The sequence below is a fragment of the Rosa rugosa genome, chromosome 6 (genome assembly GCF_958449725.1).
Source record: "Rosa rugosa chromosome 6, drRosRugo1.1, whole genome shotgun sequence".
NCBI lineage: Eukaryota > Viridiplantae > Streptophyta > Magnoliopsida > Rosales > Rosaceae > Rosa > Rosa rugosa.
This window is the reverse complement of record NC_084825.1, coordinates 50,416,606-50,440,038: the sequence shown is the minus strand read 5'-3', so window position 1 is coordinate 50,440,038 and position 23,433 is coordinate 50,416,606. Positions and strand designations below refer to the sequence as shown.

Genomic DNA, 23,433 nt, shown 5'->3' with positions numbered 1-23,433 from the left:
CTTGTATGTAATTATGGCTATTTGGAAGTCTCGTAATAAGTTACGGTTTGAGAACAAAAAACCGTCTCTTATGCGTGTCTTCCGATCTATTAAAGCTTGGCTTCAATTTGTTGCTCCTCATACGCCTGGTGACACCAATGGAGTCTTAGATGCCCAATTGCTTCTTGCATTGGGTGTGACACCAACCGCTAAAACCCGAAAAGAAAATCGGCTTGTTCTGTGGCACCCTCCTATTTCTCCGTGGATTAAGCTCAATACTGATGGTCTTGCTAAAGGAAATCCAGGTCCTGCAGCTTGTGTGGGTGTTTTTCGGGATTGTCAAGGTCGTTTCATTGGAGGTTTTAGCACGAGCCTTGGACATCATAGTGCTTTCTTTTCAGAGCTCATGGCGGTAATTATTGGGGTTGAATTGGCTTTTCAGCTAGGTTGGCATTGTGTGTGGCTCGAATGTGACTCTACTAGTGTGGTTGAATGTTTCTCTAAACCATCTTTTGTCCCCCCGTGGCAGTTGCGCATCCCGTGGCTTAATTGTGTGGCTAGAACTCGTGTAATGTCTTTCTTTTCTTCTCATGTTCTTCGAGAAGGGAACACTGTCGCCGATAGGCTTGCTAATTTGGGTTTGTCTTCACCATCTTTGGTTTTGGCACACTTCCCCTCCTGTTGAAATTATTTCATTCCTACGTATGGACTCTCTGGGTTTTCCTTACTTTCGTCATGCTTAGCTGCTATTTGCTACAGACGAGATGCTCCAACCTGCAGCTCTTGGTTTTGATCAAACTGCACCTTTGTCATGTTGATGAGGATGCAGCAAATGCTGGTGCACAAAGGATGGCCATGCAGGTGGTTTCCATGATCATGTTCTCTCTAATTTATATGTTCTTCGTGCACTAGTTTTGGCTAGTTTTACTATTTCCTTTTTGTTTTGCACCCTTTGACTATGGGTTTTTTTTTATTTTTTTATTTGCTCTTGGGAAGGTTTTGGTTTGGTCCCCCTTCCCCTATTTGTATTGTTTTTTCTTCTTTTTAATAAATCTAAATGGAGGGACGGGCGGTGGGTTCCTGATTGTGGGTGGGCGTTTGACGCCCCAAATCGGCTTTCACCGAGGAGCTAATATCGCCTAATCCTCTATTTATTTAAAAAAAAAAAAACGTGCAAGGCCCATATATACCGACAGCCCATGTATATTCCACTCTGCACTGAAAAATAAAAACAAATTTTCAGTCTCAAACACACAAAATAATATTATATAGAGAACATCAGTGGCGAGTAACTATGAAGTTGTTCTAACGAATTAATGAACGCGGATTCTACAGTTTCAGTACACAAGGTTAGTTTGCTTGTTTCCTAATGCTGACAGCTAACTCAAATATTATGGTCACAAGCAGAAGAGCCTAGATGAGCGTGCTTCAAAATTTCATGGCTCATTCCAGAAAGATTGCTTCTTCAAAAGCAGAAGACTTTAGAGACTCGTAGTACACATGTTTCATACAATAACCTAGATCAATAACAATTAAGAACCAAAGCTATTCATGAATGCATGACCAAGTTGCAGAAAGAGTTCTTAGTTAAAGGAACTCTTAGATTGGTAACATTGGTTCCAATAGCTAAAAGATATGAGCGCATATACCGGAGTTGTAGACTTCAATGACTCCAAAGAGTTACAAAGTTATAATAAATTGGACAACAGTGATAGAAGCATTTTAATGTGATATTTTAATAGTTAATTCCTCACATTTTGCTTAGTTAATTCCTTAACGAATCGATTTTTAATTCAATTTTTATTTTTAGGTACATTGGAGTAGATGATGATGAAATAAGTGTTAGGTCCATAAAATGATGGAGAAAAATGGAAATGCACTAAAAAGGTCAACTTTACACATTTTCCTACTCCGGCTAGGAGAAACCAAGCCAAGCAAGGAAGAAGGAGCGACCACCTGACCAAATGAACTTCAAATGAGCTGAAACCTTCCAGATCCATTCTAGACATCCTAAGAAACATTTCTTATGAAGAGTGCAAGAGCCAAAAAGAAGTGGAAGGCCTTCAAACAGTCAGCCCAATGTTCTGCAGAAGCAAAACTGGAAAACTGGACCTGTAAGGAGTCCAGCAGAAATTCCGGCCCAAACACATGGAGATAAATTCTGAAAATTTTACAGAATGATCTACACTCATGATGGATCATTTCATATGAAGAAGTCACGGGCAAAATCTGAAGTCTTGGTGGAGAATTAATTGAAGGAAAAATGAGTAGAAAGTGACTCAAACCTAACAAATTCCATTAGTGTTTAAATATTCAAACCTAATAAATTCCATTAATGTTTAAATGCTCAAACCTAACATATCATCATTTGTTTAAATCCAAATAGTTTTGCTTGGTAGCCTATAAATAGAGGCTACAACAAAGAAGAAAGACATTCCTTCATCCATTCCATTTTCTTTGTCTCTCCATTTCCTTTCCATTTTCCTTTCCATCCTCTAGTTTCAAGTTTAGTCATCTCCACGAGTTCAAGCAAGGCCAAAGAAGAAGAAGAGAAGCCGTGAGCACTTCCATCCATAGCCATCCTTGAAGCTTGCTTTCGAGTTTCAAGAATCCACAACGTGAATCATCCATCTCATCTTCATCCACGGTGTAATCCTATTCTCCTTTGTAACCTTTGCTTTGAATTTCGTTGGTTATGAACTAGTTGACATATATGTTTGAACAAAGTATTATTTCTGGAATTTTTATGATTAATTGAGAATTTTCAGATTCATATATTGTGATTCGAGAGTTGCTTATGTGGGTTTGTTTAATTAAATTTGCGTTATAGATAACTTTTGTATTTTAATCTTATGTGGTTGCAAACACTTAGGGTTTCGATATGAATGGTGCTAGGTTTAAGAACATGAAATCGACTTTTCGTTTTGTGTAAACTTGAATCAAAGTAGTAAAGGTTTTGTACAAAGATCGAATTTAATTAAAGAGAATTGCAATTAGGTGGACTTTTCCATACTAAGTTGTACACTTGAGTTGATAGCCTTTCTCTATGTGTAATGCGTTAAACATGACATGATTGACTAGCTTTCTAGGGTTTGATTGCATGTTTGATAGGATTAATCTAGGTGCTTTCGCTTAGGTTAATTAGCATTGAAAAGTAAAAAATGGGAATTCATTTGCTTTCGAATGTTTCACATGATCAACTCCTTTCTCATGACTTAGATGAACAATATTAGGGTTTGAATCAATTTTAATCATAAGTTTCGGTTTTGATCTTTGTTCCTTCATTCCATTCGTATTTTTATGTTTTTGCATTTTAATTGTTTTTGTTAACTTAGTTTCATTTTCAAAAAAACCAAAAACAAAATCCCCCCTTTTCGTGTAAAATGTTTATATTTTGTGAATACATTTGTGAATATTATACTTTGTTTTAATTTTAATTGTTTAATTGTTTGACAATGACAGGTGTACCCTCAATCCCCAGAATAGAACGATCCCTATTTGCTTATACTACTAACGATCTTTTCAGGGTTAAATTATGCGCTTGCTTTGAGCGTATCAAACAGCAGCAAAAATGGCATAAAACATATCTGCATAGCTTCTAAATGAGCACAGAACACCAAAATGTAAAAACCAGCACATCAGCAAATGCAATGAACCCCCAAATCCGAAAGAAATTAGAGGCAATGAATGTATGTCTAGATAAAGAAGTAGAGATATAACTCTCCCTGTTGCTAAAGTCGAATTGACGAGGGCATTGTCAGTATTATGGCTGTCACTCGGTCGGTTCGAATCAGTTATAGGTATTACCAACTTCAAAACCAAAACTTTTGGTTTCAAAACTGAGCTACCAATTACCAACCAAAATTTTCAGTTGTTAATTATATCTACCAAATTCGGTATTTCGGTTTTCGGTATTACCAACTTTAGAACAACTAATTCTTTATAATATAAATTAGAATGAACAAAACTAGGTTTTTGAATTTTATAGTCATAAACGTTGTATTCATCTACTAATTATAGCTTTCTTTTGTACATATGACATTAAATTTTAGCAATTTTCACTAAAACTAGGTTATTTAACCATCTTTGACTAGATTACTTAAAATATATGTACTATTAATGTAGTATATGTAGTAATATTCATACTATTATAAAAAAAATTATGTTTATTTCTTAATATACATGTATGTGTATTGAAAACTGTAGTATATAAATCTAATATTTAGATAATCGGTAGATTCAATATTTACCAAAATCAAACCAACTTTTTCGGTAATTTTCGATTTCGGTTTTATCGGTCTCGGTTACCAAAAAATCGGTTTACCAAATCTAAAACATCGGTTGGTATTCGGTCGGTTTGGTAATTACCAAACCAAGTGGCAGCCCTAGTCAGTATACAAGTCCCAGTAATTCCCACTATTCATTATTCTGTTGTGCAACCAAACAGAAAATAAATCCAAACACAGTCAATCAGCATAATCTCAACTAAACACTGAGCAGCCGAAAAGAAATTATCAAGCAAATGGATTCGAGTTCGAGGAACAAACGCAAAAATAGTGTAGGCCGCCGATTGCCAAATCGTGAAAGCAATATGCACTGTGGTACAGTTGATTACTACGTCATCATCAACCGTGTAGATTGGTCAAGAGATGGGCCTGGATTGTAGGTGTTAGTGGTGGGCTTACTTTAAGATTTGATTAATACACCATCCTGAGCTTTCAGAAAGATTCTATCTTTTTGTATTTGAACTCTGCAGAACTTCATGAAAGCTTGAATCCATGAACACAGAAAAGAGCAGAAGCAGAGAGAAAATAGAGAGAGAAATTTGTTATATTGATCAGGCCAATCTGTTACAATCGAAAAAGAGGGCAGTGAAGGGCAGTGCACAGTTATAAACCTTCCCAGATTACATAAGAAAATGACAGGTGTACAATAGCTGTAGACCACTAACCAATTAAGCAAGCTGCAGTAATAGTGTGGTAAAAAAAGGTAATTTTTACTACTCTGTTAACACCCCTCCTCAGCTTGATGGGAGGGCTCTGACATCAAGCTGGCACACAGGTACAAGTGTTGAGTTGAGCATAAATCCTTGGTGAATAAATCTGCAAGCTATCAGGCCAGATGTGCGCTTCAGCCAGGAGGAAAGAGAGGCAGTAACTGAGAAGCATTACCATGCAACAAGGGATGACAGAGACTTGGTAGAGCACCAGTGACAATTGGCAATGGATGAGACGAAAAAGAAGCAGCTATAGATTGAGGTATCACAGAAGTTGGTGGTTGGAAAGCATAGTGATGCCTATGGAAGCATTCAGCTGCACTGTGACCTGTTTTCAAACAAATTTGACATCTCAATGAAGCGCCAGAGGTAACAATTTGTCGGGGAGCAGATCTTTGAGAGCATGACGGAGCAATATGGCCAAAACAATGGCAAATTTGGCATTTCACATTGAAAGAGCTGCTGGAGAGTGTATTTTGAGGTTGTGAATATCTATGATAGCACCTAGAGGCAGAATGACCAGTCCTTTTACAAAGCCGACACATGATTGAACTTGAGTAGCCTTGGTGTGAGAAACCTTCACTCTGTTGTGAGAAACCAAAACCATGTTGTTGCATGAGACCTTCATTTTGATGAGTAGCACCAGAATTGAATGCTTCATTGTACTGACTTTCACCAGTATTGAAAGCATATCCAGAATTTCCTTGTGGTTGAACATACCATTGATTGAATATGGGATCATGGGTTGGCAAAAGTTGCATAATGGAGTTCTTATTCTGTACAACAGTATTTGCAGCATATGGAGAAGTCATTGTAGGAACAGATGCAATGACATAAGGAGCATTCATGTACCTTGAATAGGCAACAGTACTTGGAGGCATCAAGGTAGTAACATCATATTTGGCATCTGTAACATGAGTTGGTGTAGTAGTAGTCCCTCTGAAATTATCACCTTGTGCTACGATTTCAGTATTGGAAGGCAAGGAAATAGACTTGTGAACCTCTTCAAGTTCAGCTTCAGCAATGAGCAAAAGAGACCTTAACTCTTGCAAATAAATGGGGTTATGCTTAGCCCTGATTATAGTTTTCATGGTAGTATAGTCTGATGGCAAACCAAGAAGAACAGAGACAACTATGTCTTCATCAATCATATGAATCCCAACATTGGCCAACTGATCACAAGCCATCTTCACCCTATCCAAGTACTTGTCAATAGAATCTGAACCTTTTTGGAGTTTGTAAAAGTTGGTCTTTAGTTGCTCTTTGTTAAACCATGAAGTAGAAGCAAACCTTTCCTTGAGCAAACACCAAAATTCTCTAGAAGTATTACTTCCAACAACAAAAGAGAGAACATCACTAGATAGAGTAGCAGCAAGCAGAGCCATAACAACATAATCGTTTTGCTTCCAAGTAATGTACTCTGTTGTCATTTCACATGTGACACCATCTTCTTCTGTGATCAAGTATTGAGAAGGGCAAGGGAATGAACCATCAACATATTTCATTAGGCCACAACCTTTTAACATTGTTTCCAACAAAAATTTCCATGTGACATAGTTAGAGCCATCTAAGCGAACTGAAATTAGATTGCAGAAATTGGATAGTATAAAGTTGCTCAAGTCAAAACTGTTATTCATGATGCTTGACTGTGGATATCAATACAAGCTGCAACACTTCCAACACAACAACTTGTAACAAATGTCCAACCAACTTGAATCCTCAGAGTAGCAGACTTCTTGCAAACAGAATACACTATTGATCAAGAAACTCAATTGCAGATAGTGTGAGTAGCAGATGCATTAGTAGTAGGTAAAGCCATTTCTATCTCTGAGATTTAAGGTTTTATCAAGATGCAGTAGGAGAAACTATATAGACCTTGTAACAAGTAGCCAATCTTCCCAGCTAGAAGCAATAATTCCAGCAAAAAATTCAGCTATATGGAACTTGAACAATTTCAGATGAGAGACAGGGGTTTAAGCTTCCGGTATCAATAACTAGTATTTCTATAATCTTCAATTTCCAGTAAATCACTGTGAATCGCACAACTCAGCACTGAATCGTCTATGAACAAAAATTAGGGTTTCACCAAACTTCAATCTCAAGCAAATCACAACAAAAAACCAATAAATCTTGTACTAAAATAGTAGCACACTACTTCCATCATGGAATCAAGGCTTCGGAACCAGCAATCAGCAACAAATTTCAACTTTTCAGAGCTTCCATAATTCTAGATTTAGAAGAGGAACTTATCTCAAACTTGAATCTTGCTCTAATATGGCTGAATCAAAACCAGAAACGAATAGAAATAAGCAATAGCTTGAAGAACCTCAAGCAGCTAGGCCTCCAATATCGAACTCCGGTCCCGATCGAACCTGGCTCCTGATGCCATGAAAGCTTGAATCCATGAACACAGAAAAGAGCGGAAGCAGAGAGAAATTTGTTATATTGATCAGGCCAATCTGTTACAATCGAAAAAGAGGGCAGTGAAGGGCAGTGCACAGTTATAAACCTTCCCAGATTACATAAGAAAATGACAAGTGTACAATAGCTGTAGACCACTAACCAATTAAGCAAGCTGCAGTAATAGTGTGGTAAAAAAGGTAATTTTTACTACTCTGTTAACACTTCATACATAGCTTTACCAATACAAAGTTCAAAACCAAGAACAAAAGCCACAAGGGCAATGCATTCAGAATCCTAGAGAAGTAATTAACTAATTTACAGTACATTTCAACCTTGCAGACTTGTCCACACTAAACTGGGTTTTGTGTTTTTCTTCTTTCAATGCCAATAAAATTCATGACATAAAATGCTTGCAGATTCACATGTCAATGTTTGTCATTTCAGACTGCAGTGCACGACAACATATATCATCATCAAGACTTCTCTGAACCAACTTGAGGCAGCAGAGTAGTATTGCAGCTGCGCAGTTGTTTTTAGTAGAGAAAATGGTTAGGATGACAGGTACATGTTCTAGCTACCCAAATGCCATTGCTAGCTAGCATCAATTACTCATCTTGATTTGATTCTCCCTTTCTGTGATGGAAAGATGAGGTTAAATGTCATCACTGATTGTAAGATATGATCACCTGTGTATTTGCAACGAATAATTAAAACTAGTACCTAAGAAATTAGAAGAGGACTGAGCTAACTAGCTAGGCAACTCACCTTTGATAACATTGGACCATTGATACTTTGCCAGACTCCCTTTTCCTTCTCTGCTTTCCTCTTATCTTATCTGTGCAGAGAGACAGTTCATTAGAGAGAAGATGAGGGTTATTGAGATGTGAGTGAATAAGAGGGCAAGTTAGTTCGTTCTGTCCAATGCCATTGACTACAGAATCTTATAATAGAGAAGCATACATTTTCCATCTCCCCAAATTTGTTGCCAACTTTATATGATCTCCTCACTTTCAATTAGTTCAAGCACTCAGATATAAACTACTGAGGCATAATCATGGTGATATTCTGAAAAAAATTCTCATGATAGTAACATCAAGCGCTGAAATTCATACCAAACAATAAATAACTACAGATAGAACAAAATTGTACAAAAGCAACAAGCATATATTACAAAAATTATCCATCAAGGCAAACAGTATGGTACCAAACTTGTGTCTCACACATGCAAGAATTTACAATAAAAGCTAAATACCTGTCAAGGGAATGCAATCACCAAATTACCATTTCAAGTTTCACACTTGAATCAGTCTTCAAGAATTATCACCAGTGCTATTTCTAAGTATTCAAAACCTATTGCAAAGCTGCAACCAAATTAATAGTCACTTACCCTGGTGTTTACAGCTTTAATGTTAGTACCAGTACAAGGCGCATTCTTTTGAAGAGGGAATGAAATCACTGAGGCATACTTTCCTTCTGTTGTTCTGCCTTTCCAGATGACCCAAACACATGCATCTCCCCTGAAAGGTCTGCATACTTAAATTTGATAGAGGGATAAATCATGTGAACATACCACAAATTTGATAAGAGGAATTCATGCATAGCAATGAGTATTTCTTTTATAAGTATTGGTGAGTTCTGAGTTGCAAAAATAGTAAAAGATGAGTAACAAAACTAATTACATGATTCTGAGAAACAAAGACAGCACAGAAATGTATGAGCTTTTGCTGAGAAACAAACCTTGGATCACTACTGCCACCTCTTTAATTTATCTTTCTTCCTTTTATGCAAGCCAAAGTCATCTGCTTCTGCTACTTCTCTATTTCCACACCATACTTCACCCAGCCAGTAAAAGCAGCTGCACCGTGGCCCAAACAACCCTCTCCAATGACTCCTCCCCAATCAATTTTTCCTCTTCTTTGCCCTCACTCTGTGAATTTGGCACCACCAGACCACTGTGACTGCCCAACTCTGATATCTCCCCATCATCAGGGACTCGTGACTCTGTTTCCTTCTCTTTCTGTTTCTCTCTTTCTCAAAGACATAGTGCATCCAGACAATGACAAGCAGCAGCATACCGAACCTAACACTTGGCACCCCTCCCCCTGCTCCGCCACCACCATTATCTCCTGCTCTTCTTTACTCTTGGTCTGTTTCTCTGGTAACAGCTCCAATGTTTGGCACGTGCCTCTCTCTTCATCCGACTCCGATGACCCTGCCTCCCACTCTGTTTCACTCTTTCTTACTTCCAACCAGTCAGGATAGAAAGGTGCTCCAAGTCCTTCAATATGATTTGTGGGCTGAGCCATGCTTTCACTTTGCACTTCCATATAATTATCATGAAAGAAACGAAGTCCGTAACTCGTCATGCAATGGCGTTCTGACCTGGAATTACATGTACTTTCTACTACAATCTTAAATGTGGCCTCAATGTAATAGCGTTCATTCACCGGCTCTCCTTTTTCAGCCAAGCTAAATTTAGACCATGGTACGTATTCCATGAACAAGTGATCTGACTCCAGGAATCCGCAATCTTGCAAATAAAACTGAAATTGTGGTCACCTTGATTTCCTTTGAAGGTACAGTAACATAGAGCAGCTACATGAGGTGCATAACTTGGATCAGCCTCATTATAGCAACTAACAGCACATAGCGCCAATCCCAAAAACAACTTATCAAACCAATTCGGTGGTAGCTGGACAGTGATTGAAGAAGCCCTGGACTGATGGCTGAACCAATTGGGAATTTCACTTTCAGGAAAACACGTATTGCATGAAAGAGGTCGAAGATGATAATCCTATGCAGAGAAAACAAGTAAATAAGAAATCAAATTTGGATTAACTTTGTTTTGCATGTTTGTCTATGTGTATGTGACAAAGAACCTTGTGTTTGTGTGTTATATATATATATATATATATATATATATATATATATATATATATATATATATATATAGAGAGAGAGAGAGAGAGAGAGAGAGGAACCTGGTAAACAAAATGTGTTTCAACAATATCTGTAAACAGATTTACTTGTAACAGCCGGAAGCAGTTAGAAAATCTGAAGTCAAGATTTCTACAATCAGTCTTTGGTGTTGAAACTGTTTCCAGAGCTGCGCAATACTGCGCATTAATGTAACTAATACTTGAAAGCTCAGGTATTGATTTCAGTCTCCTACAAGTTTTCCGTAGATCAGAGGGATCTACTTGGTAGAAGATAGGCACCACTATCTGCTTCTTCGTGTCCATCCAATCCAGGATTTTGACGAGCTCTTTTAAGCACCAAGTGGAAGATGCATAGTTTTGAGATAAAACTACAACCGAAAGCCTCGAGTCCTCAATAGATGTGAGTAGCTCTGAAATCTTGCTGCCTTTAGTGAGCCCTTCAGAATCGATGAAGGCGTTGATTGCTTTCTGTTGCAGAGCTCTGTAAAGATGGCCGACAAAGATCTTGCCGGTGTCTTCTCCTCTAAAACGGAGGAACACATCATACTTCCTGGGACCGCCGGATTTTGTAGGAGAAGAAGCCATCAATTAGTCCAGAATTGAAACTAATGTTCCATCTTGTAATTGCATTCAAGAGCCTGATACTGCAAGTTTTGCTCTTCCGTTGGACTGGTTTTGACTTATGGTCAGAAATGGACCCAGGAAATCAAATCACAACGAGATATGGGGGTGCTTCTCTAGTTCTCTTTTCGAATATTTTAAGGCCCACATATTCTAACGACCCATGATCCAATTAAGTGGAAGTACTCATATTTGGATTTGTATGTGGCCCATTAACGATGAGTACAAGAACATCCAATCAGCCCATTTTTCAAAGACTCTCACAAAGAATTGTAAAGTCGGAGGATTCCTGAATTTTGAGCAGCTATGAACTTGTTCTGATCAAGATTCAGATTTGATCTTCATATGAATTTCATATTTCATCTCACTACACATGACATTGGTTTGCTTCTGTTCTAGTCATCAGACAAGCTAGATGATCATGGAGAGGGGATAATTAACCACCACTGGACAAAATATGGATTGAGTGAGCTTAAAATTAAAGGCTGTTTACAGAAAAATTGTTTATTCATCAAAAGCAATAAAACCATCCATTGAGATTCATTCATGTCAAAAAAAATCCCAGACTATGACTCATATCAGCACCCTCCATGCCAAGCCTCCAAACTCAGGTTCCGTCTGCTTAGTCTTTGTAGTAAAGGTCACTTTGTAAGAAAGCTTCTGATTAGCTTTGAAGAAGTTCAGAGATCCGCTGCTCAACTTTCACATAACCGCCCTTGAATGGCGAAACTATGGCATGGTAACTTGAAAAGCCAACATCAGTGACTGTTCCATGAACTTTAAACGGTAAACGGAAACATGAGTCTTCTCAGGAAACTTGACAGAAATCGTGCTATAGTTCAAGTCCCCTGGAGTGGCCAACACCTTGAGCTCGGCTGAATGTCGTAAACGAAACCTGGGTCAAGAGCCTTCCTTCAAAATAAAATCTAAATATTTGTCAGTGAAATGCAATCACTAAACTACCATTAAAAGTTCCAGACACTTGAATCAGTTATATAAATGTACCTTTCTGAAAGACCTTGCAAAAACGCCTTGTGCGGTAGCTTCATTGACAAAAAACGACATTCATCCTGCAGCTCCAGTTCTTCCAAGTTCATGTGACCTGGCTAGCTAGCTAGCTGCAATCAAAATTATCTTACAACCTGAATTACCATTGTCCCAAAGACTCCAGTTCTATACAAGCACAAGCCAGAGGACCCAACAGAATGACAAAAATACATAGGCATAGTCCAACGGGCACAAATAAAAGGCTTAAATCATAAACATTGCCCAGCAATCACAAACTCCCCACAAACACTAGTATATGACTGTACCACATCCAAAGTCCCACTACCTCCGAAAAACTAGAATACAACCCAGACTTGGACCATTATTCATTGCTTCACTCTAGCTTCTAAAATTTGGTATTGACTATTGAGTCTGTTATGTTTGCTTCTTTAACAGTGTCGGTCTAGCACAGAGTATTGAGTCTATTGACTTGACTACCAAGCAAAAACAGGAAAAGACAAAACAAAAGGTTTGTCACAGTAGTATTGAGCATTACCGATCTAGAGAGTTAATTTGAGGCTTCCCAATTCCCCGAGGCATCAGCTTCCAGTAACTCCGATGACGTTGCGACTTGTGCTACTCGTTCCATTAACATTGGTTGGCTCCCAAAATCAGTCTGGTACAAACTGTCTCTTTTGAATGCGCGAGCGTGCCAGCACCGTGGGGTGCAGTCGTCGGGGCGTCCCTTGACCTGACTTCTTCTCAAACAATGTGGACGAGGAGAGCACCAACCTCGTCACAAGGTTCTTTTCTATGCCTTCCGGAAAAGGACTTTTTGCCTTACTGGTAAGGGTTTTGGTTGTGGTCTCTTGCGTTCACCGAATCGATACTTAGTGTTGTAGACTAAGCAGAGCAATCACTGGGAAGTTGGGAGTTTGCTAAAGCGTGACTTTAGCTTCACTGGGTTGCGAGGGCGTTACCCTTGCTTCGCTGGTAGTATCGGTGACAGTGGTACTGGCAGTCGGCTCCTGGGGAGACTGGGACTGGAAGTACGGTCGCCAGGTTGGTTTGGTGGCACTGACAGTCGGCTCTTGAAGAGACTGGGACTGTAGTGTGGTCACCAGTAAGAGAGGCTGCTCCGGGGAGACTTGGGCAATCCTAGAGATTGATTGAAGAGTTGTGTGTCCTTCTGTATCGTCTTTAGCCTCTATATATAGGCTGCTTGCTGTAGATTCACCTTCCTAATAGGAATGAAATACTATATTTTAGGCCACAGTTATTGGCCTTGAATCAAATCAAAACTCTTAATAGTTTTGATAACTATCGTAAGCAATTAAAAGATTGACTCTGTACATGGCTGGAATATAGGCAAAGATTAATTGCCTCTTGGAGTCTTAGACGTAATCTTCTCTGATGCGAACTGACTTGATATGCATTAATTGCAAATATATCTCTTCGCGGGCACTCTGTAGGTCGCGGCATGCAATTATATATGTTCATATATAGCCCACTGAGCCATGCAGCTTAACTTGTATATATATATATTCCTTGTTTCTTGTGCCATGCTTCACGTGTCCACCATATCCCTTCCTTAATTAAATCATGCATGAGCCACCACATCATATATATCATATACATATATGTTCCATCATGATTGCATGGTAGTATATACTGTACGTGCATGCCATTAATTGCTGATTGTGAAGGCTAGTGAAGGGTAATTGTATCCTTCCTTGATTGATCAACCCAATCTGCTCGCGTTCGCGACCTTGATAGAGATACATGTGGGGCCTTGATAATTACCTTACATGGCTCGCGTAATCTCGGCCATCTATTTTATCTTCCCGTTTTGCACAGTCTTGACAATCAAGCAAACAAATTACCATTAACTATCAAATACATTGGTAATTAATAATAAATCAATGAGTATCCAGATTTGCTTCACTATTGCTTGGCCTCTAAGCAGGCTTTATTTAGCCTCTAAATAATATATTTCGAACTTGCCGAAAATATACAGGTTGGGCCACGGATATTGGCCCGGTTTCTCTAGAATCCCCCTTATCGGGAAAAAATGTTATTTTTGGTTCAAACATTGCCCCCCAGACCTCGAAGTCAAAGTTCCCCATCTTGACTGAAGAGGTCTTGAGTCAGCACTAGTCTTGCAATAACGCCGCTTTAAAGCCACTTGCATTGGCTTAAATGAAAATTGATAATTCAACAGACCTTAATTGCTAGGTCGTGAAACTTGAATGACATTAAGTCATCTTGACGAACAGTGAGGAAATAGATTATCATAGTGGCATACTGATTAACTAATAATCATATAATAAGCATGACCCGAGCCTTGAGTCACATATGCCTTGCATGAATTAACCCCACTCTTCTTTTACTTGATAATCTGAGGTAGGTTGGCCGCGAGTGGCCGCGAGTTTGACCAAGAAAAGAAGCTGGAGGCAGGTGCACTTTGTCCACATAGAACTTCCATTTATGCACGCGACAGTCACATCACATGCAAGAGAATTTCTTCTCATGCAATTAATATAATTAAGCCACCCTGTTGGCTGTATGTTTAGCATGTATTGTCAGGAATACCACCGTCTTGGATATTATAATGGGATGAAGACCATGCATCTTGAAATCTTGAATTAATTAACTATTAAGAGTCACTTGCTAGCTCTAATAAATTAACTTCCAAAAAATCTCGGCCGCTTGCTGGATGTGAATCCCAACACGTCTTTCCATGAAAATTAGGTGTCATTAGCCTGCTCCTTCTTGCTTTTAGGCCGGCAGGTGTTGACAATTGAGCCAACCAATATGCAAGAAGATAAGTCTTTCTTTCTTCTATGCGTGCCCAGTTTGGCAATAAGAATTCTCCATCAACCCTCTACTCTTTGCCCCTGCTGCAATTATTTAATTTAAAATAGAGCTTGATGGCTCAGATAAAACATTAGCCAGACATTCAAATATGCGCACGTCATCTTCATAGAAGGTTTCTCTCAGGCCTTCCATCAAACACCTTGTGTGCATATCTCATGTTCTCAGACTTGTGATGATCGATCAACAGAACCGCATCCCCTAGAAGATTATTTATCAGCAAAGAGTTCAATCAATAACTGGAGAGTGAGGATTGGGCTTGATTCCTTGCGGCGGCAGTGGGAGATGACTCTGGACTAGGTATGGCACCTCCAGCAATTGGAGTTTTCCTCTTCTCACCGACGGAAGATCTTGTTCCCTGAATCTTCTTTAGCGTCAAAAGCCGGTTCTGCCTTGACGTCTGCCACTGTGGTTGGCATTGTCCGTTGAAGACCACTCGCTGGCCTCAGTTCGCCTTCGCCAGAGTGTGCATAGCTTGTAAAGTGCTTCGCCGGATCGAACCCCTCTAGCGAGGCTTAGACCAAATGTATTCAGCGAGCTCTGCTTCTTGTGATAATGTTCCTTGCGAGCGTTCGCTTCACTTGATTAGTGCTCGCTAGAAAAGCATTCGCGAAGTGTTCCTCGCGAGCGTTCATTGACTTTTACATCGCTGACTCATGGCCTCGCGGACACTCGCTGCGGTCGCTACGTCCTTCGCGACCTTCTCCTTCGCGGCCAGTCGCTCGCGGCCATTTTTTATTTGTTTGCGCTTACTCTCTGCCTCATAAAGTCTTCAAACTGCTCGTGACCCTTCGCGGTGATGAGAATGGGCCCCGGCTGCAAATGTTCGCGAACTCTGGACTCTTCGCGGTGACCAACCTCTTTTTGCAGAGAGTTTTTGCACCCATTTAATTATTGCAGAAGGCTTCTTCCATCACGTCTTTGAATGAAGGCCAGGTGTCATCGGCCCGCTCCTTCTTGCTTATATATATATATATGAACAGTGAGCATACATATATTAATCAATCGCCAGTTTCCTTTCGTGAACTGTTCTCCGCGAGGCCATGTAATTAAAGCCACTTCGCTGCACTATTATTGGCAAAAAAATATTGACTTGACCTGTTCCATTGCTGATACCATACTAGGCATATTAAATGCCTCTAATATATGTGCCCAGGCCAAAACTAATTGTTTGGCTCCAATTTTGCTGCAGCTGGTCAACAGTCTCTTTTCTGCGCGGGCGTGCCAGCACCGTTCGGGTGCGGTCGTCGGGGGTGTCCCTTGACCTAACTTCTTTCAAGCAATTGTGGACGAGGAGAGCACCAACCTCGTCGTGGGATTCTTTGTGCCTCGTGGTGAGGACTTTGCTGAAGTTTCTTCTTGTTCACAAGTCGATACTCAATATTGCAGATTGAGCAGAGCGAAATCACCGGGAAGTATTGAGATCTTGCTAAAGCGTGACTTTAGCTTGGCTGGGTTGCTAGGGCGTTACCCTTGCTTGGCTGGTTCTGTAACCGTTGTGGTCGCGGCACTACCGTCGGCTCCCGAGGAGACTAGGACCGAAGCACGTTGACAGAGGGTTTGGTGGCACTGAAAGTCGGCTTCTGAGAAGACTAGGACTAGGAGTGTGATCACCGGTAAGAGAAAGAGAAAGAGAGGAAGAGGAGTTGCTCTTAGAGAGGTTTGCTCTAGAGAGAACTTAGATCATCTTAGAGATGTTGTTGTTGAATGTGAATGTGTTTCTTAGAATGAGAAGAGAAGGTGTTTATATAGGGAAGAAAAAGAAGAGTGAAATGATGAGTGGAAGAAAAATAATGAAAGTAGATCTAAGTTCACTTGTAAAATATGGAAAAGATAGAGAAAAGATGAAATGAAAGCAAAGCATGAAGGTGCAGCAACATGGAAGTGGTGATGATCTATTAAAGAGATTGTAGAAGAAAAATATATCCAAGGAAAAAGAGAAAAACATCTAGCTTTCTTCATGTGGGTAGGAAACATGAACATGTGAATATTGAGCTGGTTTTAGGTCAGTTTCTGCCCCTTTATTCCTTCAATTATTTCTCCAACAAGAATTCAGATTGATCCTTCGACTTCTTCATAAAAAATGTTCCACTATGAGTGTAGATCATCCTGACAAATTTTCAGAGCTTTATTCCATGCGGTTGGGCTGGAAATGCTGCTGGACCTCTTACAGGTCCAGTTTTCCAGTTTTGCTTCTGTAGAAAATTGGGCTGATTGTTTGAAGGCCTTCCACTCAAAAAAAGCTCTTGCACTCTTCATAAGAAATGATCCTTGGGCTGTCTATAATTGATCTGGAAAGTTTCAGCACATTTCGATTTCATTTGGTTAGTCTGCCACCCCTCCTTCCTTGTCTAGCTCGGTTTTTCCTAGCCGAAGTAGGAAAATATGCTAAAGTTGACTTGTCATACTTCCATGCTTCCATAGTAGGCTTTATTTAGCCTCTAAATATATATTTCGAGCTTGTCGACAATATATAGCTTAAGCCACTGACATTGGCTCAATTTCTCCAACACATGCCTTGTCAGGCCAAAATGTTCATTTTGGGTCCAAACATTGCCCCCCAGACCTCGAAGTCAAAGGGTCTTCGTCTTGACTGAAGAGGTCTTGAATCAACACTACTCTTATAATGTTGTTGCTCCAAAGCCACTTGTATTGGCTTGACTGTTTCCATATAGGCCTCTAAATAGGCCATAAAGCTTGAATGCCACAATCTGGATTGCCTTTGTTATGAACTGATGCTTCCTTTGCCAACTTTATTGCCCCCCATGGATCTAGCGAAACTTGGGCAGGTTGTAGGCAATCAAAACTTTAGCGTGCCCCCCATGCGAAGGAGACTGCTTTTGATCGCGAATGATGATCCTTCTCTTCCTTGGTGGTAGCTTCGCCATGTGTATAGCAACAAGTATCTGCCTTGTTTGCTGGCTCTCTGTTGATTTTTTCAAATGTAGGTGTTGGAGCCGCTTTCCTGGCTAGATCAAGGCCTATAGTACTTGGCGAAATAAGATGCAAAATAGCAAACTGTTTGCTTTCATTTAATCCTTCGCGAGTCTTATGCCAAAGAGGATGATTGGATCATGGCTATCGTCATCATGACGTGTGACCAATTGAAACCACCATATTTTGCTGCAACTTTAGCATCTAAAACCGCATCGGGTTTAATCATGTTTTAAAAAACATCAGGCCACTATGCTGGCCCTGCGGTGATAGGAAAAGGTGGAATATCTTCACTGTCGCCTTAGATGCGATTCTCAAGATGGAATAATGACTCATTAATTATCAACTAGGGCCACTCACTGGCCCAGCTAATAAATTAATCTCCAAACATATTTGAGCTATAAATCAAAGCGTATTGGAGAAGTATCTTCACTGTCGCCTTAGATGCGATTCTCAAGATGGAATAATGACTCATTAATTATCAACTAGGGCCACTCACTGGCCCAGCTAATAAATTAATCTCCAAACATATTTGAGCTATAAATCAAAGCGTATTGGAGAAGTATTCCTTGCGACCTAGAAATGGCATCCAAGAAACCATTCGTTATCGATCAGGCAGATGAAATCACTGAGAAAGCCGCATTCGCCTGGCGAACTAACATGAGTGTTCGATGTAGAAGTCAGAACGGAGAGGAGAGAAGTCGACTGATGGGCTTTGGTGGCGGTGATAGTCAAGCGAGTCTGGGTCCCACACCTCGCGATCGTTTGCCAGATGATGCTATGGCCTATTATGGGCTTCCCATCCGCCGTCCCATAGCGGCTCTTCGGCAGGTGCCTGGTGATTTTAGCAGTTGGGGACCAAGGAGGAAAGTGGGCTACTGGCCTACCGTCGCTCCCGAGGAAAATATTTGGTATCAGGAGAACCGAGCGAGAGATTTGGCCCGATGGGATGCGGTGGGTATCACCCAAACCATCGATCTATGCTTCTGTCTTCCCAATAATACTAGCCCTGCACCGCTAGCTGCCGCTCTTTGCTTCTGGAACACCTCCAGCAATACATTCGATTTCCGGTTTGGGCAGATGAGCATAACTCTGCTGGATGTTCTTACCATCACGGGGTTGCCCATTGACTTTGACCCCTATGTGCATGGTCAGTTTGATGGCACTCAATTTTCTTTGAGAATGGATATGGCTGGTCGAGGGCATAACAGCAGATCCTACCCATCCTGGCGCGAATATTACTGCACCCGGCGTGACCATACAGGAGGTATCGCATTCCTGGAATTCTGGCTTTGCAAATTTATCTTTTGCACTTCTTCCAACAAACCTACTGGACCTTGGAATTCTCTGGACACTGCTCTCTACAATGGTATTTGCATTGGCCTTGGGCAACCTGTATTGGGTGCGTTATATCGCTCCCTTTATAGAGCCGTAATGCGCCCATTTGATACCGAAATTAGTGGCCCCTTCTGGATCCTTGCCTTTTGGCTGCAGATTTATTTCCCTCTCTTCCGTCGCGGTGATATTCCAAAGGAACCTCCAGTTGATTCCCTTTTGGGGAACTGGCTTTGCCGCAACGTAAGGTATCGAGCTCCACCCTACTCCGAGTGTTTTATTTACTTGTACTTGCTGGGAGAGATGCCGGACCCAAAAATAGTCCTTTCTAGGCGATTCCCTCCTCCCCTTGATGATGGCTTTCTGCCCAGTGGACGGGATCATAGCGAAAGAGCCTTCCTGGCCTTTTGTCGCGCCATCTCCTGCTTGGATATTCGTCTTGCCACTGAACGCGTAAGTTATGAGCTCTATGCCCCTAACCATTTTGCTCGCCAATTTGGGTTGGCCCAGTTGGTACCCTGGCCTCTGGTTGATTCTGCCAATTACTACACCTCTTGGCGGAGATTAGCCCCACCTGGGTCTGCCCCCTTTCAGAGTCAGTTTACTTTGATAGTGATTCCCCCTTGGGTCAGAGCGCTGTACCCCCTCAACGATGTCGACGATGATTATGCTGATTGATGGAAAGAAGTGTCCGTGAACTGTTGGGACCTGCCACATGACGAACTCTTCGTCCTGATCTTTCGTGGCATGAGTAGTCCTGGTCCGGAAGACCGCAAGATTCTTGAGCGCTTCTCCAACCCTGCAGCACAACCCCCGCGACCTATTCTACCTTCTCGCTCATTGCGTCCAGGGATACAAATCCACGAGCCTAGGGCAACAGTAAGTTTTTGTCTTTCTTCACCATTCTTTTTCCTTGTGTTGATTTTCCCGTTCTTATTCCTGAGTGTGTTTTGCAGCAAACTACCTGGAGCAGGATAGCCTCTGTTCAGGCGGGGAAACAAAAGGCAATAGCAGAGGAGACTTCTGAGGGAGAGTCTTCGCATGATGAAGATCCCGCTGAGGTAATTTAGTTAAGAATGATCCCAAACTTGTATATTTGGTGCTTCCCCCCTTTTTGAGTTATGACTCTTTTCTCGTACAGGCCACTGCTGTCTTTGCTTGCAAACGCGATCGAGCTCAATTCGTCGAAGAGAGTTTTGAAGATGACGAACCTCTGGGAATGAGATTGGTAAACTCCGACCCCGTCTTATCCTTTTTAAATTTTAGAATCTGGGCAGGATCTTCACTATGTATCTTTTGACAGGTCCGTCAAAGGACCACTAATCCCTCTCGCCTGAGCGAGGCTGGACCCTCAGCCACTGCAGAAAAGCCAACTCTCTCGCTAGTTCAAGCATCAACTAACCCCGTGGCGCCTCTTCCGTCTCCCACATCTACAGAGCATCTGCAAGGTCCTACCATTCTAATAACGATCTCCGATGACGACTCCTCGGAGCATGAAAGTGTGGAAAGCCACTCTGAGGATTCTGCCGCTTATGAGGAACTGATGACGACAGAGATTCTCGCGGCACTAAAGGTCCAAGAGGTGAATGAAGTGAGGCTTCTTCCTCTTGGTGACCACGTACCAGATATTGACCCGACAACTCGAGAGGTAAGCCACTGTTGGCCAATGCTTTCCATTTCCCTTTTGATCCAACCCCACTCTCTGACATTTCTGAATCTAACCAGGATTCTGTTTGTACCGAGGAGGTGGCTACAAACGCTGAGGGTCCTATCGGTCGGACAGTCGCCCAAGAGATGAAAAATGATACTGACGGTGGTGGTGCCCCCCAAGTCTTGCGAATAAATGAGACAACCGTCGAAGCCGAGGGCCCTGTGCTTGAATCTGCTCCACTTGCCCATGGTGAGCCGCGAGTTGAGTTTCCAGATTCTCCCGCGGCTGAAGGGACAGACCAACCTATTGAAGATGAAGAAACTGAGGAAGATGTCCACCCTTTTGCATTGGTGGTTCGTGATCCTGTGGCGCCTCCGCCGCCTCCTACCAGATTCGAGAGATTGATGAGGGTGTTAGAGGTAACTCCTCCTTCTGTTGTGGATGAGGCTAAGATGGTGCTTCACGAACATCTGGGTCCTCAGGTATTAGAGACTGACATCCTCTCGCGAGTCTTGGAAGCCCTAAGGTATCTTTGCCAGGAGAAGGCATTGACCCTGCAGCAATTTAGTGCCATTGACGATCTGCTGAATGAACTTGGTGAGGCCCGCCAACGTCAACCGGCCGCGAACGCCCAGGCTCACGACACTCGAGAGGCTTTGAATAGCCTCTCTCGAGAAATGGACATCTCTCGCGGTATTTTAAATGAGCGAACCAACCGCCTGCGGGAACTACAAATCCAAAGGTCCGACTTCAAACTTCGGATCGAGGACCTCCATACAGGTTTAGCCTTTGTTGAAAACGCGATTGCTACAGAAGAAGCCCAACTCGATGAACCTCTGGCTGCTTCTGAAGAAATGGGCCGCAACCTGGCCCATCTCAGAGAACAGGCCACTCAGGCTTCTTGCGGCGAATCTCCGCGTGGAGGAACTTTGCTTGAAATTGAGCTTCATGGGCCAATCTTTGTAGGCCCCCTCGAAAACTGTTCGGTCTCCTTACACGTCAATAATCCCTTCTTTTCCGAGATTTAAGGCATTAATCACTCGTTGAAAAACAACGGTCGTGAAAAAATAATCTCGTGAATAGAACAGTTACCTCCTCGAAAACCGTTCGGTTTCCCCACATGCTATTAATCCTCTAATAATAGCTAACTCCTCAAAAAATCGCTCCTCACATGCTGCTAGTCCCTTTTTTCCCGAGATTTGGAATCACTAATCTCGATTTACTGACATCGGTTTTGAAATTGAGCTTCATCCAAGGGTGGGGATTTGCCTAAAGTCCCTATAAATAGTTGTATTTCAGGAAGGGAATACTCACAACAACTTTTCTGAAATATTCGAGAAATGGCCTTTCAATCCTTGCTTCTTTTTCTCCTTCTTCACAAATCTTCCCCTCATGAAATGACCTTTAGCCTCTAAATTTTAGGCTTTATGGCGTAATCTTAAGCCTGGGTTAGGCCTCATGGCGTAATCTTAGGCAACCCCTTGTTTCGTCCTTCTGGAGTTCTGCAACAAAAATGCCAGGCTTCAGATTGGTTTAGAAACACGAGGGGGCTCCAAGTGTGGGATCTCCGGTCATGTAAGATCATTTTTTGAGAAAATCCCATACGCGGAGCGAAACGGGGAGAGGGAGGACGGCCACTCTGAGGTTCATCTTTCCTCCTCTGTTTCCTTTCTTCTGGACCTGGCCCGTGTTGTGCCCTCCAGATGGAAGGGGCTTTGGTTCTCACCTCCTTTTCCCCCTTTCTCTTCTTGATAGAATCTTGGAGGGATGAGAAGGGATGGACTCTTTGAAGGAATGGGTTCAAGCTACAGAATGGCTGTTCCTGTACTTCACGTCCAGCTAATGGTGGTTACCAAGGCTAGAGGGGGTGCAGAGACTCAAGCTGATATTCGGTTCCTTCACTCTCTGCCCCTCCAGGAGATAATGGCGCGGCTCAACCCGGCGTTGGATTCCATAGCTGCTTCCAATTGAGGGGGCTTGGAGGCTCCATTTTCTTTCACTGGAGTCTCCCCTTCTCATGAATAATGGTGTTGGCCAAGCCTATGTTGTATTCCTCTACCGCTTCCATGTAAAAGGGGCGCGGGGGTTCCGTTACTCCTCTTTTTCCTTCCCTGAAGTCTGCCCCTCCTTGGGATAATGGCGCGGCTCAACCCGGCGTTGGATTCCATAGCTGCTTCCACTTGAGAAAAGATTCAGAAGATATCGGAAGATTCCTGTTTTGTATTCTAGCCACTTTTGGCTTTGTAATGAATGTACTGCTTTTGGCCGCAAAGCCACTTTATGAATACAATAATATTTTCTTATCCTGATATTCAAATATCTGTGAGAAGCTGTGTCAACGTGTCTCGCAAGGCCCCAAATATAGGCCCCCATAGTTGTATATCGAAAATAATATGAACTTTTAAAATATGCTCAGCGTCAAAAAGAGTCTTGCGACGAGGGTTACGTTTTGAGAAAATATGTATCTTTTGGATCCACTTGCTGGCTCCCAACTCAAAACTCTTAGCGCCAATAATTCATTCTTTTCCGAGATTTAAGGCACTAATCATTCGTTGAAAAACAACAGTCGTGAAAAATAATCTCGTGAAAAGAACAGTTACCTCCTCGAAAACCGTTCGGTTCCCTCGTGCCAATAATCCATTCTTTTCCGAGATTTAGGGCAACTTTAATCACGCTTTACTGACATTGGTTTGACTCTTTAACCATCCAGCAGG

The 23,433-nt window shown here is 41.6% G+C and overlaps 2 protein-coding genes across 2 annotated transcripts; one reads left to right on the top strand and one right to left on the bottom strand.

The window, feature by feature from the left end:
* Positions 1 to 4,797: 4,797 nt before the first annotated feature.
* Positions 4,798 to 12,083, bottom strand: LOC133713384 (uncharacterized). Its single transcript, XM_062139389.1, has 6 exons — positions 11,944 to 12,083; positions 10,360 to 11,850; positions 9,116 to 10,172; positions 8,766 to 8,911; positions 8,144 to 8,213; positions 4,798 to 8,064 (listed from the first exon to the last, which is right to left on the bottom strand). The coding sequence occupies exon 6, from the start codon at positions 6,610 to 6,612 to the stop codon at positions 5,110 to 5,112; it is 1,503 nt and encodes a 500-aa protein (XP_061995373.1). The 5' UTR covers positions 6,613 to 8,064; positions 8,144 to 8,213; positions 8,766 to 8,911; positions 9,116 to 10,172; positions 10,360 to 11,850; positions 11,944 to 12,083; the 3' UTR covers positions 4,798 to 5,109.
* Positions 12,084 to 18,315: 6,232 nt separating this feature from the next.
* On the top strand, positions 18,316 to 23,131 carry LOC133713385 (uncharacterized). Its single transcript, XM_062139390.1, has 2 exons — positions 18,316 to 19,947; positions 20,025 to 23,131. Exon 1 carries the CDS (start codon positions 18,316 to 18,318, stop codon positions 19,744 to 19,746), a length of 1,431 nt encoding a protein of 476 aa, XP_061995374.1. The 3' UTR covers positions 19,747 to 19,947; positions 20,025 to 23,131.
* The last annotated feature ends 302 nt before the right edge of the window (positions 23,132 to 23,433 follow it).

Excerpts from the sequence above, each read along its gene's own strand:
- LOC133713384 (XM_062139389.1), bottom strand. The coding sequence starts at position 6,612 with ATGAATAACAGTTTTGACTTGAGCAACTTTATACTATCCAATTTCTGC.
- LOC133713385 (XM_062139390.1), top strand. The coding sequence starts at position 18,316 with ATGGCATCCAAGAAACCATTCGTTATCGATCAGGCAGATGAAATCACT.